Below are 15,949 nucleotides of genomic sequence, written 5' to 3' on the forward strand. Positions count from 1 at the left end.
TCTGGAATAGGGATGTAACTTTCTCATTCCTTTTCTGCACTTTGAATGCTACAGTGATCTCTTTGTAGAGCTTGGAAAACAGGCCGTTCGGTAACTTCAGCATATTCAGAATGCTCGGAATTAGGAAATGTGACCATACGCTAGCTACCTGTCTCTCAGAGAATTGTTTTTAAAATATTTCTACCGCCGTATAAATCCCTCTGTGGCTGAAAACGTCCCTGACATGCGTGTGACACGTGAAGCTAATAGGACCCTGAGGACATGTGGGGCGGGACTACCGGAGTCCCAGGAGTCAGAACAGAACATGGTGAAGCAGCGTTTGGTTGTTGTGCACCTGAAATAACCTCCTGGTTGATGTTAAATGAGCCCTAAACCTGACTGCTCTCACATTCTACCATGTAATGATGACAGAATGATTGGGTGAATGGAAATTTAGCTTTTAAAAATGTTAATTCTGTGTCCTCGTTTTATTTGATTTTGTTATAAAGGTTAAAATTGCCTCAGTGTAAGAGATGTGCTGTACAAATAAAGCTGTCTTGTCTTGCTTTGTTTTGGGACTAAATATCTGAAAATCCTTTAAAGTCTGCCCTTGTTCATCACCTCTCGTCTTGTCTCCATCCAGTATGGGCTGAAGAAGAAGGAGGAGAAGGAGGCGGAGGAGAAGGCGGCCATGGAGCAGGCCTGCGAGGGCTCTCTGACGCGCCCCAAGAAGGCCATCCCTCGGGGCTGCGGAGACGACGACGAAGAGGACGAGGAGAGCATCCTCGACACCGTCCTCAAGTTTCTGCCCGGACCTCTACAGGACATGTTCAAGAAGTAAAGCAAAAACAACAAAACACGTTAAAGGAACCCTACATTCAGGGTCCGGTCTGGCCTGGGCCAGGCCGTGGGGCGAAGGGAAGCGGGGATGTTGGGTTGAGTGAAGGATTCTGGGTGTTTTGTGAGCAGGAAGGGTTTCAGCGTAGGTTGTAGAAGTTGTCGGGAGCAACATGGATCTGGGAGGGGGGTTCTTGTCAAACTGTTAGAGGCTACACACTGCCTTTCTAGAGGTCTTTTACTTTGTTCTTTTCTACACCTCGACGACTGCGTCATTCTCTCCCCTTTTTATTTGCCTCAGTGGTTGTACGACCTTTCAACTGCCAGTTAGCACATTTCTTACAATTCGTATGTTTTATTTTTACACCCGTTAAGGAGACAGACTCTTTAGTTGTCCATCATGGAGAACAGTATTCCTTAAAGGACCATGGACTCCTGTCCTCTGACTTCTGGCACTGCCACCATGTTTTCCAGTAGATGGAGCATGTCGTGTTCATTCCAATGGGTGTTTTCTACTTTTATGAACCTTGTGTAGGTCTTTATATTGAAAAAAACTGTTAAAAAAAATAAAAACACAAATCAGCAATTGAGTTTTTAGGACATGTGCCTTCATATCATCTCCTCTCGCAGAGGAATTGTAAATGAGGGTTTCATTTTGAGTCAAACAGGTGTACAGTTGTTGGTAGCATGTAGGCAAGCGTTCAAAGATACAAGATTGGACTCTTCTGAGATTATGTGCTTGGCTTTGGGCCGGTCATTAGGCATGTTTTGGGGTTTCCAGTGGCCAACTGGAAACCCCAGAAGAAGCCCCAACAGTCCACAAAATGATTTAATGACATAATTCATTGCTACCTGCAAGGCCAAGAGCTTCTGACGAACTGTTTGCTGAAGAAAAAAAAAATGCATCTCCTTCCTGTTGCCACTTCATGTTTCACTAAAACTTGACCTGCAAGCCTGTCAGCTAGTTAGACTGCCACCGCGATACAAACACGTATCAAGAACTAATGCCAATATATGAACTTTAGGTCAAAAGGATTGGAAAAGACTTTACTCAAACTGAGGTATTCATCTTCAGGACACAACACACTTTTTTTTTCTTTCTTTGATATTTATTTACAGGCTGAAATCACTGCTCTAGTCCAACCAAGTCGTTATGATTTAAGTAGTGTGATCCTCATAGACAATCAAAGCATTGACCACTGGGAAACTGGGGCAGCTGGTACTGTATATGTTGACGTCTTCTGTCATTTGTTTTACATTAAGCGCTTGATTCCTACCGAGTGTCTCTTTTCTTTTTCTTCTTCACTCATGAATGCAAATACCAGGTGATGTCTGGCTGTTTACCTTCTTCAAAGTGCTGCCAGTTTATGTTAAAGACAGTTCACACCCCAGCCGAGCTAACCGTTTTCCATCAACTTGTAATGTTTACCTTGAGTGAAGCTCATCCGCATCAAGACCAAAGAAATACTGGTTTACTATTTCTTTTGTCACCACGGAAACAAAGACACGCATGCTGGTTTTTTATCATACGTGCGAGGCAACATGGCAGCCTGTTCAGCGGGTGCATGCATCCCAAAGACCACCGCTAAACTGAAACCGACACTCCTCAAAAGTATTCCTCGTAAATAGAAACCGTAGACCGAGCCTGAGAAAAGCCGGTCCGTGAGCCGATGCATCTCACTGCCTGAAGAGCTCGCTATGTTCTGCATCCTGCATCTACTAATCCAATAAATTATCATGGTGATTTGTCATATAGCATTTAAATAGATGTACTGTAAATGAAAACAATCTCTATTTAGTGAAAGTACCTCAATATATATCTCTAAAAACAAAGCATGTTGGTTATTCCTAAATGATCCGGTGGCTTTTCAGTGGTTAGTTGTGCAGCAATGTATTGATTAATGCATTGTTCCATGAGTTTGTAATTTAGAATAATTTTAGGGATTAATAGGACTAATGATGAAGTTGTCATAGGCATTGTAAAACACATTTTCCTCTTTTGTTTTCTAGCTCAGATAGGACTTTTCACTAGACAAAGCCATATTGTTTAGATTGCAATAATTACTTAAAATGATAAAAAAGAGAATATTTCAACATTGAAAGTTACCTATCTCACCTTTGTTTTCTGTAAGAAAAAAATAGAGAAAAAAGATATTTGCATATCTGTTTGTAAATCCTCACTTTTCATTCTTGTATCTTTAAACAAGTATACTAACGTATACACAAAAAAAACGTATGTAGAAAAAAGAAGCCATTGTTATAAATGTTTCAGTGTACTACATGTGTACTGTAAGTGTGTGTGTGTTTATATGTGTGCGTCTTTCTACGTGTCTGTGATGTGGGACCATGTCGTTGATTCATATAGTCCTGGTTTATATGATGTAAAGGTGTCTTTGAACTACTTTGTGCACAGGCGGAAGCTGGGCAGCCTCCTAGCTGTGCCATGTCTGAAGAAAAAAAAAACTTAACACATTCCTTACAAATGTTGAGCATGCAAATGTTTGGTAGAGATGAGAATACACCACATGACAATAGAGAAAAACATAGAAAATCACCTGTTTCTGTAGGAGATCTGGGCAACAGAATGTGTGCTTTGGATCCAGAAAGATCGGCGATTAAACCTGTGGAGTGTTTGATATTCTTTGCTGTCTGATGGAGCATACGATCGCATACCATAGTTTCCTCTGCTGAGGCACAAAACTCATCTGTGAGCATCAGTAGCAAAACAAACAAAAAAAATGCTCTATATATTATGCCATTTAGACAACAGCATTTAGTGCATTCACAAAAAACAAATATACCCAAAGGTCAGTCAGTTTGCAGATGCTATTTGCTTGTGTTCGGTTGAAGGATCAATCCTCTGCACAAAATAGCTGGAAATAAGACTTAAATTATGCTGCGTTCTTGTCAAATCTTCAAATTTAGAAAGTAGAAAGAAAATTGAAAAAGAAAACCCACAGGAATAGTTTAAAAGTGGAGAAAATACAGCATCAGGTGCCAAAGATAGATTACCACATTGTAATAATAAAATACTGGCCAGCAGTCCAAAGAGTATCCGAGGCACTTTGATTTTAAATATAAAAGTCTGTTCTAATGCTACATTGTGTTAGCTAATCTTGTTGAAAGGCTAACTGATGATTAGAAAACCCTTGTGCAGTTATGTTAGCACATGAATAAAAGTGTAAGTTTTCCTAGAAAACATGAAATTGTCTGGGTGACCCCAAACTTTTGAACAGTAGTGTATATTTAAAGTTTGCTGTGGGCGTCGGCTGATGTGGTGTAATTCTGACCAATCGGGGAAGTTAAACGCTGCTCTTAGAATAAATGTTTTGACAGGAATTTGGCTTGAAAGAAATACATTCGTCTGTTTGCAGTAATTTTCCAGATAAAAGTGATATAAATCCTCCAACCTAATGAGTACCGGTAGAAGTAAAAACTGTCTTCTGTGACTTTGGCCTGAAGTCAGGATTAAAATGACGTAGGACTGACAACAAGCTTGAAGGCTATTAAAAAAGCAAACGGGAGACGTGCAATTAAAAAACAACAAAAAACAACAAAAAAACAAAGTAGGCATAGTGCTAGCATTTCTCCATTTTTATTCCAGTGTAAAATATTCCATGTACATTTTCACATCTCTACTTTGACGCATTCTTCTGCACCATTAACGAGGTGCCCGTGTTGGAATATATGAGCAGAAATCGCTGCATGCTTAGTTTAATAAGAATCATCTTAATTTATCACAGATTACCACGATTCTTCACGCACCCAAGGACAGGCCACTTTCACCTTCCAGGGTATGGAATAAGCTTAAACACGCCTTTGTTTCCCGTTGGTGGGTCGCAGGACTAGGCTTATATCATGGGCCCTTCATGGAAACTACAGCCATACACCCTCTGTATGTACAACGGTCTCTCCGTGGGACTCGTCTCGAGGCGTCACAGCACGTGAACTGCCTTTGAAAAGGGCTATTACCATACGTGTCGTCTTTATGTCAGTGGGGTTAGTGGTAACTCATCTGTGCTTGTCCTGGCGTGATGTGTTGTCGTCGTTCTTCCTCATTCTGCTTGCATGACATACTTCAGTGTTTGTGTTGAGCTGAGAAGTCCTCAGCATCGTAGACAATAGGAGTAGGTGGTTGTAAACATTAAGGGTTGTTTTAAATGCTTATTTTCCTAACAGACAGATGTGAGCGAGCAAGAGATGAAAACCGCAAGTGTAGTTTTTGAAATGAAAGGCCTCAAAGACATCAAATCCTGGCTGGTGTCCCTCTGAAACACACAGAAAAAAAGAGCGCTACCACTGATGGGATGCTTTATTGTGGAGAATGGAACTGGATTTTCAAAGCATCTTCTGTTGTCAGGAGCCCAGAAACACTCAGATCTGAGAAACAGGAAGAGCCAATTCAAAACCACAGCTCATCCTCCCTCCCAATTACAAAGATTCTCCATTAGGTTTGGTGGTATTTCTCACCACTATTATTAAAAAAATAATCAACACAAAAAGAATTTGTACAGGCAGCGTGCAGAAGACCTGCCGTAGATGTTTACTTCCTAAATATATTAAAATTGATGAATGATTGAGATGGAGAGCGTATCTTAGAATTTCCTTTAAAACTGCAAACGATGCTGAATTTTTACGAGCGATGTCATAACATTTGTCTCGTTGGTCACATTTTTTTTGAACATATTGCCCTGTTGAATCCTGCCAGATGTGGAAGTTAACTTTACCGTGTTTACTTTCTCTCCAGCGGAAGATAAAACTCTGGTTACTGTGAAGAGACACTTTAAATACATTCCAGTCTTTTTGGCATTTGCACTAGAATACGCTAAAATGTCACATTGACAGCTGTTATGGCATCAACTATCCACTACCTTTTCTTTTTTCTGTTTTCCAGCCTTCTGAATGCTGAAGTTGGAGGGTTTGAGAGGTTAAAAAAAATGAGTGTACAATACCTGGCAGCAGTCCCTTTAGTCTGGCCGTATGTGCCGACCAACACAATTGGAGATGTTCACAAGACGTGAACTCATGAAAACAATATATGGAAGGAAATCGGGGAGACAAAAGATAGAATTTATAAAAAAAAAATAAACTAAAGCATGGAATGGAATTTTAGGGAAGTTCCTTTAACTGAATCAGGAGGGTCTTTCTTTTTAATTCAGGGTGAAAATAATTTCAGGGTGCAGGTTAAGAATGTAAAATATGAGTTCTTCTGCTGTTTTCTTTTTCCTTACTTGCATGTCATATACTCTATGTGGAGCCCAATCACTGTAAAACTGTCTCATCAATGGAACTGAATCATTCTTTTTGGAAATTAAATGCATTACACTAATAAAAGAAAAAAAGGTTTATAAAAAGCTACTTGTGCTTTGTTTTGCCTGTACTTCGGTGCTTCCTTAGTTCACTTTATCCGTTGGGTATTAAGTTATTTAAAAGTTATTTAGAGGGCAAAAAGAGCGAGGATTGCATGCTAATGTTATGTCCGTGAAACACATTACATATTAACTTTGGACTCTGTCTCGTCTTTATCATTTTGGTCAGACATTTTAAGACTTTGAAGATGTGAAATTGACTGGGACATGATCTGTAGTCTGTTTAACACAGAGCCAGAACGCTTCACACTATTCTTCATGCATCCAGATCAACAACAGAAGTGAAGCTAATTAATTTCACACTTGGATAGCTTTTAGGCTATCATTTAAATGAACAACAGACTTTTAAAACAACTAAAACAATTTGCAGATTAACTGACAATGAAAATCACTGTACACATACACACAGCACACAATGAAGATAACAATAAATTAATCAGAAATCCATTCTAGAAATGTTAATGTGGTAAATGACTATTCTAGCTGGAAACAGCTGATTTTTAATGGAATATCTCCATAGAGGTACAGAGGAACATTTCCAGCAACCATCACTCCTGTGTTCTAATGCTACATTGTGTTAGCTAATGGTGTTGAAAGGCTCATTGATGATTAGAAAACCCTTGAGCAGTTATGTTAACACATGTGAGTTTTCATGGAAAACATGAAACTGTCTGGGTGATTTTTGTATATGTAGGACAGTTTGCAGCTGCAGCTAAAGGAAGATCAGCCAGGTGTTTGTTGGTGTTTACAAGGAGCCTGGAGAAGGACTGAAGCTACCTTACTTCAGCATAATTTACATTTTCACCCGTACCTTTACATAATTCAGGATACTTAGCATAATATCACATACTGATATTTAGCTGGCTGATAGATATCATCTATTATAACAATAGAAGTGTGTTAACTAACAACAGTTAGCTTAGCTTCGACCTTAGACATAGTGCTATGACACTGTAAGAAAAAAGAAATCTGTTAAAACAAATCTGTCAGAAAAACAATCATTTTTATTCATTTAAATTGTGGAATTTTGTAATGTTTAAAAACAGTTTAAAAAAAATAGACTGAAAATAGCAGCAAATACATGTAAAACTGTAATATGTTTAGCCAGTACAACAGTGGAACTTTAAGGTCATACATTGCAAAAAGGACAAAAAACTGTTGGCAAAACTATGGATTTTCGAGCAGATTTAGAGGTTCTTTAGAGTTCTGGCCTGTTTCTTTTTAAATTATTTTTATGTAGTTATTATTTTTTCTTTACAGTTACCATGTAAATAATCTGTATACTAATAATAATATTTTTGTTATGCAGACTTGTTATTGACTAAATGCAGACTTGAAGTTTATACGGCCTTATTAACATGTGTACACAGACATAATAAATACATTTACAAATATAAAAATAGCCCGAATAAAAGTTGATGTATGGAAATTCAGAAATAAGTCCAAAAGATTTGATCCGTTATGCTTCCTCTCATTTTTGTCACCGAAATCATTCAGCTGCACGACATCTTAAGGAAAATCCAGTTATGTTGGTTTACTGCAGATAAATGCTTTAAAGTGGATACCAAGTGTCTTGAGGGAATGACACCCATGTGTTTAGTATTCTTCCAGTCACCAGGCTGTTTAATTAAAGAATTCTCTGGTTTATTTAAGTAGTTTGCTGCCTCTGCCATGGTTTTAATAAAGCCCCTAGGGATTACATTAATTACCAAATGCACAGCCAACAAATGTTGACAAAACGCCTCAAATATTAAGTGTTTGTGGTTGATAATGTTTGCTAAATAACTGCAGAGCCTTGCAGCAGCAATATTCACAGCAACACTACTTATAATAAAGCATTTCTTATTTTGGTCTCCACATGCTGCTCTGCTTGAGCACATCGATTCATCGTCTACAGTCTTTAGTCTGTTGTATTTGTTTAAACAAATATTCCACTAACACATTGGTCAAGGTTGTTGCATGCTAATTCATGGTGAACAGTTGCCATGGTCAGTCAGGTAATCAGCTGGCAACATGTCCAGATTTTTTAATGTGTTCCACACACTAATCTTTGTGTAAATGTAGTACAATATGGCAAAAATACCCAGCTTCGGTTGTGTCTTTTGCTACATTTGATTTGCTGTAACGGTTGTCGTTTGTAATAAAAACGCCTGATACTGGATTTTGACCAATACCTATGAATGACATGTTTTTTTTTCGCCTAAGTGCAGTAAACTTAAGATAAGATAAATGTTTAATATCATGCTTTTGTACAATAGTACAATGAAATTTGAATTTCGTCTACATCCGTGCTAAAAAAAAAAGAGGGACCTGCAATCGTCAAAAGATAAACATATAGGTCCGTGTATAGGTCCGTGTATATTTTGGCAATTGTATTTTCCGTTCTGAAACGGGGATTGAAAAACAAAAAAAACAGTGTTTATTTGATTTTCGTTTTAAAATACAAAAATTACAATTGAAATACAAGGCGTTTTCCTTTTCATGATCAAAAAGGGATATACGAAATTTTAAAAATGCTTTGATTTTGATTTTATATTTAGAATAACAAAAAGTAAAATCAGTAAGAAACAGAAACGAAAAAAGGTCCGTTTTTTCTATTTTCTGAGACCGGAAGTGGTCATCAGCAAGTATGGAGTCAAACAGAGTACGGTGCATAGACTGGATATAATTTTTTTCGTTAGTTTTCATGGTCAAAATGAGAGATCAGGTGATCGATCTTAAAATAAATCAATACTGAATTTTTTATAGAGCGTTAAAGTTTTGCGAAGCCAGGGGGCGGGACTACTTGATTGACAGTCCGGTCTGGAATGATTGACAGGTCCTATGGAGGAGGCAGCAGAGACTCCGCTCTCCTCGTTTGGATTAATTCTGATATAATAACTGTTGGTTTATGTATCGGTGGAGCAGCAGAACATTTTCCACAGACAGTTTTCCTGTCCGTTGGCTTGTTTTAACCAGTTTTCTACCTTCAGCTGATTCTACCAGCAGACACTGAAAGGACTCTGATAGTTCGGTAAGTTAATGTTTATTTTCGTATCGGTGCCGCTTTTACTGCAGTTTATATGCAGCTTTAGTGTCAGATATAATGTGTGCCATGCACTCCAGATGTTGGTGGAGTTTATTTCTGTCTGTGTTGACCAGAGAAGAGAGTTAACATCCAGTAAATATTAGTTTTAATGTTAGCGATGCTAACCGAGGTAGCTGCTCAATCCTAGCCTAATTAAAGCTAACGTAGCATTAAGCTAACGTAGCATTAAGCTAACGATGTTTGTGTTGTGTTTCATGTGAACAGCTGAAGTGTGTTGTGTTACTGTAATGTGGTACATTTAGTTAATAAAACTGTTCATGGAGACGCTGGTTCACATTAATGTAACGTTTAGGAAACCTAAATGTGATTAAAACAGTAAGGTTAAGGTTCTGTGTTGTCAGTGGTCCTGAATATCTGCTGAGTCTCTGATGTTAAACTGGAGAAAACAGTAAATCTGCTCTCTAGTCGTTAACGTTGTTTAATGACTGATTCACATGTTGTAGTACATCTTAGTGCAGATTAGAAAAATAACCTCCCAGAATATGTCCAAAGTAATGATGAACAGTTTATTATTCTCTGTTCTTAGTATTCACAGGTTCCACTTATCACCTTTAACTTCATCTCTGCTGTTGGTGCAGAAATACAATCTAAAAAGTCCATGTTATTTATAGCAGATATGCAGCATTAAAACATCAACACATTCAGGTCGAGAGCTTCATTATTATCTTTATTGCACATGTAAAAACTACATTGTTTAACTATTGTGGACTGTAAAGATGTGTAAACACATGAAATAAATGGATGAAATAAATAATGTGTTGCTGACAGTGAAGTATAAATCCTGAACAGTCACAAGACAAGTTGTATTCTGAAGAGAGGAGCTCAATCTGCAGCATTATTGTTATTATTGGTAGGATGAGGAGGACATCAGTGCTGCTCTTCCTCACAGTGATGAAGGAGAAAAGACTCTTCAGACAACCACAGCTGGATGTTCATGTTCTCTGGAGCTCTCAGTCCATCAGACCAGATGTTCCCAATCCAGACCAAGGCTGGAAGGAAAAGACACTAACAGTGAGGAAACGATCCACAAGGTTCTTTCATTCCAACTGCAGGAACGTTAAATATGACAGTGAACACAGCAGCATATGAGTGGAACACAATAGAGTGTTGTATTTTTGTTCTATTTTTAATCATATGGAAATGTTTGTTTTCCCAGTTGAGGCTAAAGAACCACATAATAATCTATGGGGGGCGATGCTATCCAAGCAAGCTAACCAGTCCTCAGCTCCAGAGACGGCAGACGGGACGAGTCAACGGAGGCCGGGTGGACGAAGGCATACAGCTGAGTACAATCCAGAAAACAAAAGAGGAGGATTGCAGCAGCCCAGAGCCAGAACAACCAGAGTAGCATCGTATGTCTCTTAGAAAACATCATAGTCTAGCCTTTGGGATGAAAAAACGCCATCATATACATCGTATATTGTACAAATAACAAGTCAAAGGAAAGAGACATACATTGTAGAATTGTAGTAATTGTGGGCTGACTGATTTACTGATTATCAGGTTTTTATTTTTTACTGATTTACGGTAATAAATACATTTAAAAATGGTGCTACTTTGGCTCTGAACCTTTATCTACCTGTGGTTGCTCTGTCTTCTGGAGTGATTTGATTGGTTATATGTCACGAATAAAACTCTTAACATCTGTAAACAAAACAAAAACGTATCAACAAAGTTTTCTGTTGGTTTGTGTTCTTCTAAGTTTAACTCCAAGATTTTAAATACTTTCATTTACTACAAATGAATATCTACTCTAAATGTCTCACTAATAATCATTATCAGCCTTAAAAACCCACAAAACACCCCTCTATACTGGACCACACTTAGTACAGTCCAGTTCCCCCTTCTATAAATCTGCTTGGAATCTTCCACTTCCTGTTTGTCAAAGTGGCCTTCTACCTGGACAGGTTTTGTTGGCGCTCATGCAACAAACATTTTGGGTAACTGCACTTTAATATGGATGGATGACACTGAATTAGAGTCTGTTTTAATGAGACTGAGTTAAGATGTGTAGCTCTGTCATTAAATAGGAAATTATTTCTCAGAATTCACAGAGAAAAGTCTGAAATGTTTGCTAGGTTAGCATCCCACGTGTTCTTTGGCTCAGCTAAAGCTAACTCTCTCCAACTTCTGGATCTCTTGAGTTGCTTGTTGTTAAAATATCTTGCTAGAGGTGCTGAAGCTCAGAAAGTCTGAGATGTTTGTTCAGAATAAGCTCATTCTCAAGTCTTATCTGAACTGTCCTCTTTTGTTTGAACTTTCCCTAAACTTAGGAGTTAATGACTGAGCAGCACATCCAGACTCAGTCTCATTTATGTAGAGGTTAAACTTCAGTGTCATTCATTGATGTTAAAGTGCAGTTTTTCAAATGTTTGTTGCACATGCTCCCGACCAAAGCAGTCCAGGTGGAAGACGATGTGAAGAGAAAGCTCCAGAGGATGAATATCACACATTTACGTTGGAAATAAATGTCCTTTAATGAGACATTGTCATGCAAAAGTTGGATTTCCCTTTACCGATGTTCAAATCTTTGTTGAGTGTTTTGTTGATGTTGGTTTCTAAATGTTTTTTGACACTCGGCCCCAAAGATTAAAACCTTTACGGCTCACAAGCTGCAACAATTCACACATTATCAACTATCTTTCTGACTAAACTAAGATAAAAAGTGAAAAACTGCCTGATTCCTGCATCATGAATGTAAATCTTTTTGGTTTTTATGACAGTAAACTGAATATATTTGGGTTTGATATTTTACCAAAACAAGAAATGAATTAGTGGAGAAAACAGTCAACAGATTAATGGACAAAGAAAATGTGTTTTCCAACATATATGGCTGAATTATTCCAACGTTACAAGATACATACAATTTTAAGTCAATTTTATTTGCAGGTCAAATTGTCTCAAGTGCTTTATTTTTACATTTTTTGTCATATTTAAAATATGACAAAGTAAGAAATTTCAAGCTCTTGACTAATTCAATTTATTATTTGTTTTTAAGAGACTAATGGACTATTAAAATAAGTTTCTCCACTAAAACTAATAAATATGAGGTCAAATAGAAGGAAGAGTTTTAAATACTGCAGTCCCACAACGACAAGAATAAAGTTTGTCAACAAAAAGTAAATCTGCTGGGGGATTCCATTAAAGTCCTAATAAAGGATAATAAAGTGTGATACTAAAGGTTTGTGGTGCTAAAAATGTCAAAGATATCAAGTTGAACATCTGGATGGAGGTTGATAAAAGTTGACCTTTCATTTCTCTGGAGTCGACTCCATGGATTTTATGGATGGTGGTTAAAGACCTTCTCTTCTAGTGGTCTTCCTTCTAGTCGCTGTAAAAAGTCAGTCCATCCTGGCCGACTTCAACACCTCTTCATGACAAGTTGTTCTGCCTCCGACCTGGTGGAAAGTCAAGAAACTCGGGAAAACCTGTCGAGACTCGAAGAACTCGTGGAGACTCGAAGAACTCGTCGGGCGGGGGAAGGTGTGGTGGGCGGTGGGGGGGTAGAGGGGGGAGGCCACCACCCACCTCCCCACCTACTCTCCGCCCTGACTCCACCCAGACTCCGCCTTGGCTCCACCCATGTGGTGACTTCAGGAACTACGATGCCAAAGGGACGACGAATTTATTTCTTTGTATCTGATCTGTAGCTCAGTGAGTTAAGGATTAGCCTATGGAGCTGCAGGTCGCTGGTTCAAGACCAGACACTTCTTAAGTTTTATCAAAAGATTGACAAAGACAAAGAAAGAAAACTGCCGGTGGCGGGTCTTGAACCTGCGACCTTCCACTTGGTAGTCCTCTTCTTATCCTCCTGAGCTACTCGCTCAGATGCTAATTCTTCTTTTTTTTGCACATTTATCATCTATTTTTTGTCGTTTTCGAGGTTTTTTTTTAACTTGAGTCTCGACTCGACCGTTTTTCTCGGGAGGTTGGGCTTCAGCCTTTGTTCTGGAGGGTGGAACCCTCAGTTCCAAGACTTTCCAAAGCCTCCACACCTCCCGAGTCCTCAGGACCTGAGCTTTCACACAGTCTGAGGACTGAAATCTTCTAAGTTCCTGAGTAGTTCTCTGTTAGATTGAACCTTTCGACAGTCTGAGGACTGAAAACCTCAAAGTTCTTGAGTAGTTCTCTGTTGGTTTGAACCTTCAGACAGTCTGAGGGCTGAAGTTTTAAAAGTTTCTCAGTACTTCTCTGTTAGTTTGAACCTTTAGACAGTCTGAGGACTGAAGTTTTAAAACTTTCTCGGTACTTCTCTGTTAGTTTGAACTTTCTGGTCAACAGAAGCCTTAAAACTTGTGACCATGAGTCTTGATTTCACATTTAGATCATCCATCTGAGTTCTTCTCAGACCTTCACCTGTGGGTTTTTTAGAAATCCTCAACAAACTTTGATTCTCTTCACTGAACAGTAAAGTTTGTGGAGATCAGTAGGTAACATTAGTTTGATCAATGCCTTCAACTACTAGTAGACTTTATCTGGAAAGCAGTTTTCTGAAATGAGTTCTTAGTAAATTTGTCCACAATCAAACCAAGAACATAGAAAGAGGAAATGTTTGAAGAAACAACTTGATGTTTTCATTTCAGACTAGAAAACGCTTTAAGACTTTATCTGGTTTTACTCTTTTTGATCGTTTTGTCTTTTCTGTTTAATTTGATCTTCTAAAGTTTAACTGGTGTCTTTACAAATGTTTTGTCTTTAGTTTGATTCTTCTTAAATGTTTAGTTTTGCTCTTTTCTCACCTTTTATTCTTTTCTAATGTCTGATTTGATTTAGAAATGTTTTGTCTTTTTAATGTTTGTGTTGTTTTTTCAAATGTTTTATCGGCTTGTTTGAAAAATTCCATTTTCTTTCCCAATGTTTAATTTTTCAATTAAATCTTTAAGGTTTTTCTTTTTAAATGTTTTACCACCTTTAAATGTTTAATTTTCTTTTTAAATGCTTCATTGTATTTTCTGTTTAATTCCTAAAGTTTTATTGTCTTTAACATTTAATTTTCTAATTAAAATTTCTTTAATTAAATGTCTTGTCTTTTAAGAGGTTTCATGATCTAATTAAATGTTTTGTATTTTTTAAAAAAATGTTTAATATTCTTGTTTAATTGTATTTTTTAAAATGTTTAATTATCTAAAATATTTCACCTTTAATGTTTAATATTTTTGTTTAAAAAGTTGTTTAGTTTCATAATTACATGTTTTGTATCTTCTGTTTAATTATCTAATTAAATATTTTGTCTAATATAATTTCATTGTATTAAATGTTTTTTCCTTTAATTGCTTTTTTAAATGTAGTTTATTTCTTTTATCTTTTTTCTGTCAAGATTTTAACCCCAACCTTAAAAATGAAACAAACCCTTAAATCAAAATGAAAATACGTCTGTTGTCACAATCATGAGTTAGTCAATTATTCAGTTTATCAACTTTATTTGTTTAGTACCTTTCACACAGATGACAAAACTAAACAAGCAAAGAGAAAAAACTGCTAAAACAATGATTTAAACTCAAAAACATACTTTTAAAAAAAAAAGATTTAACATGGTAATAAAATGTGTCCAGGGGATGGAGGGAATTTACTGAAGTCTTCTTGGGCTCACATGGTAAATCATTTAACATATAAACTTGATATTCAGTCTAAGGAAACTACAGAGCGACAGAAGAAGCAACAATATCTCCTGTTTTCTTCTTTAATGAGTCGACTCTTCTTGTGCTTTCAGACCAAAGAACTACAGACTCTTCACAACCTGCTCAAACTCTTGGTACAGGACCTCACCACACGGGTCAAGAAGGTTTCCATCTCATTTCTACTCTGAAGCTCACCTTCTCCTGCTCAAACTGCTGACAAATGTTTCTGCTGCTCTAAAGTCTGGTCTCCAGAACTTCCTAAAAACTCTCAAAGTCTCTTCTGCTGCAGGTTGCTTTGTAGAACTGTTCCAGAAAACCTCACTAAACCACATGGAGGGGCCTCAAGATAGTCGTCCAAATGAAACCATACAAAAACCAAACTAGCACAAACACTAAAGTCTACTGCAGCCTACCAGAGAACCTCTGAGAACAGAGAATCAGGACAGGAACTCTTACCTTCTGGACAACCAACGTTGGTTCTCAAACAAGAATACAGAATGTGTCTGACCAAAAATTCTAAAGACTCACTACAGCCAAGATAAAGACACAACTCAGCTGTACCAAATCCACTAATCACTGCACACATTAGCACCATGTGCTAACTGTGGTTAAAGAACCACATTTACCAAGACAACTATCCAGTACAAAGCCCTAAAACACACCAAGAAACACATTAAAGATGATTTTACTGCTGGAAGCTGCAAGCCAACACCTAAAAAACAAACTAAAGCAACGGAACCAAACCCGGTTCTGTGGTGAAGAGAAGCAGAGGAAATGTTTGTCTGCAGCTAAATAAAGCAGGAAGACACTGAGCTGCTCAGGTGTTCCTGATAACACCAAGCAGCCACCTGGACAGCCAATAGGAACACAGCCACCTGGACAGCCAATAGGAACACAGCTTCCTGGAAGTTCAGAGGGCTGGTTTAGTGAAGGAAATTTAGTTTAAAGTTGAAGCAGAAAGTTAACAAAGAAAGTTGAAAACCACCTTCTGATACCTGAAATCTCTGAGTTTCCACACAAAGAACACCTGAACATGTCAAACTGGTTCCATAGTAGAA

General features: G+C 37.7%; 1 protein-coding gene and 1 long non-coding RNA gene across 3 annotated transcripts in view; both read left to right on the plus strand.

Moving 5' to 3' along the window:
* The window catches only part of cplx2b (complexin 2b), a 60,793-nt gene extending 54,619 nt beyond the window's left edge, over positions 1 to 6,174 (plus strand). For both annotated transcript variants that reach the window (XM_023285659.3, XM_035955246.2), the window contains exon 4: positions 623 to 6,174. In XM_023285659.3, coding sequence (XP_023141427.1) covers positions 623 to 820 — 198 coding nt within the window. In that variant the 3' untranslated portion in view covers positions 821 to 6,174. The remainder of the gene's footprint in view (positions 1 to 622) is intronic.
* A 2,659-nt stretch (positions 6,175 to 8,833) lies between these two features.
* Positions 8,834 to 12,468, plus strand: LOC129350394 (uncharacterized). Its single transcript, XR_008603788.1, has 3 exons — positions 8,834 to 9,198; positions 10,128 to 10,284; positions 10,430 to 12,468. It is a non-coding gene; the product is annotated as an uncharacterized LOC129350394 (long non-coding RNA).
* Positions 12,469 to 15,949: the final 3,481 nt, after the last annotated feature.

The sequence above is a fragment of the Amphiprion ocellaris genome, chromosome 13 (assembly GCF_022539595.1).
Source record: "Amphiprion ocellaris isolate individual 3 ecotype Okinawa chromosome 13, ASM2253959v1, whole genome shotgun sequence".
NCBI lineage: Eukaryota > Metazoa > Chordata > Actinopteri > Pomacentridae > Amphiprion > Amphiprion ocellaris.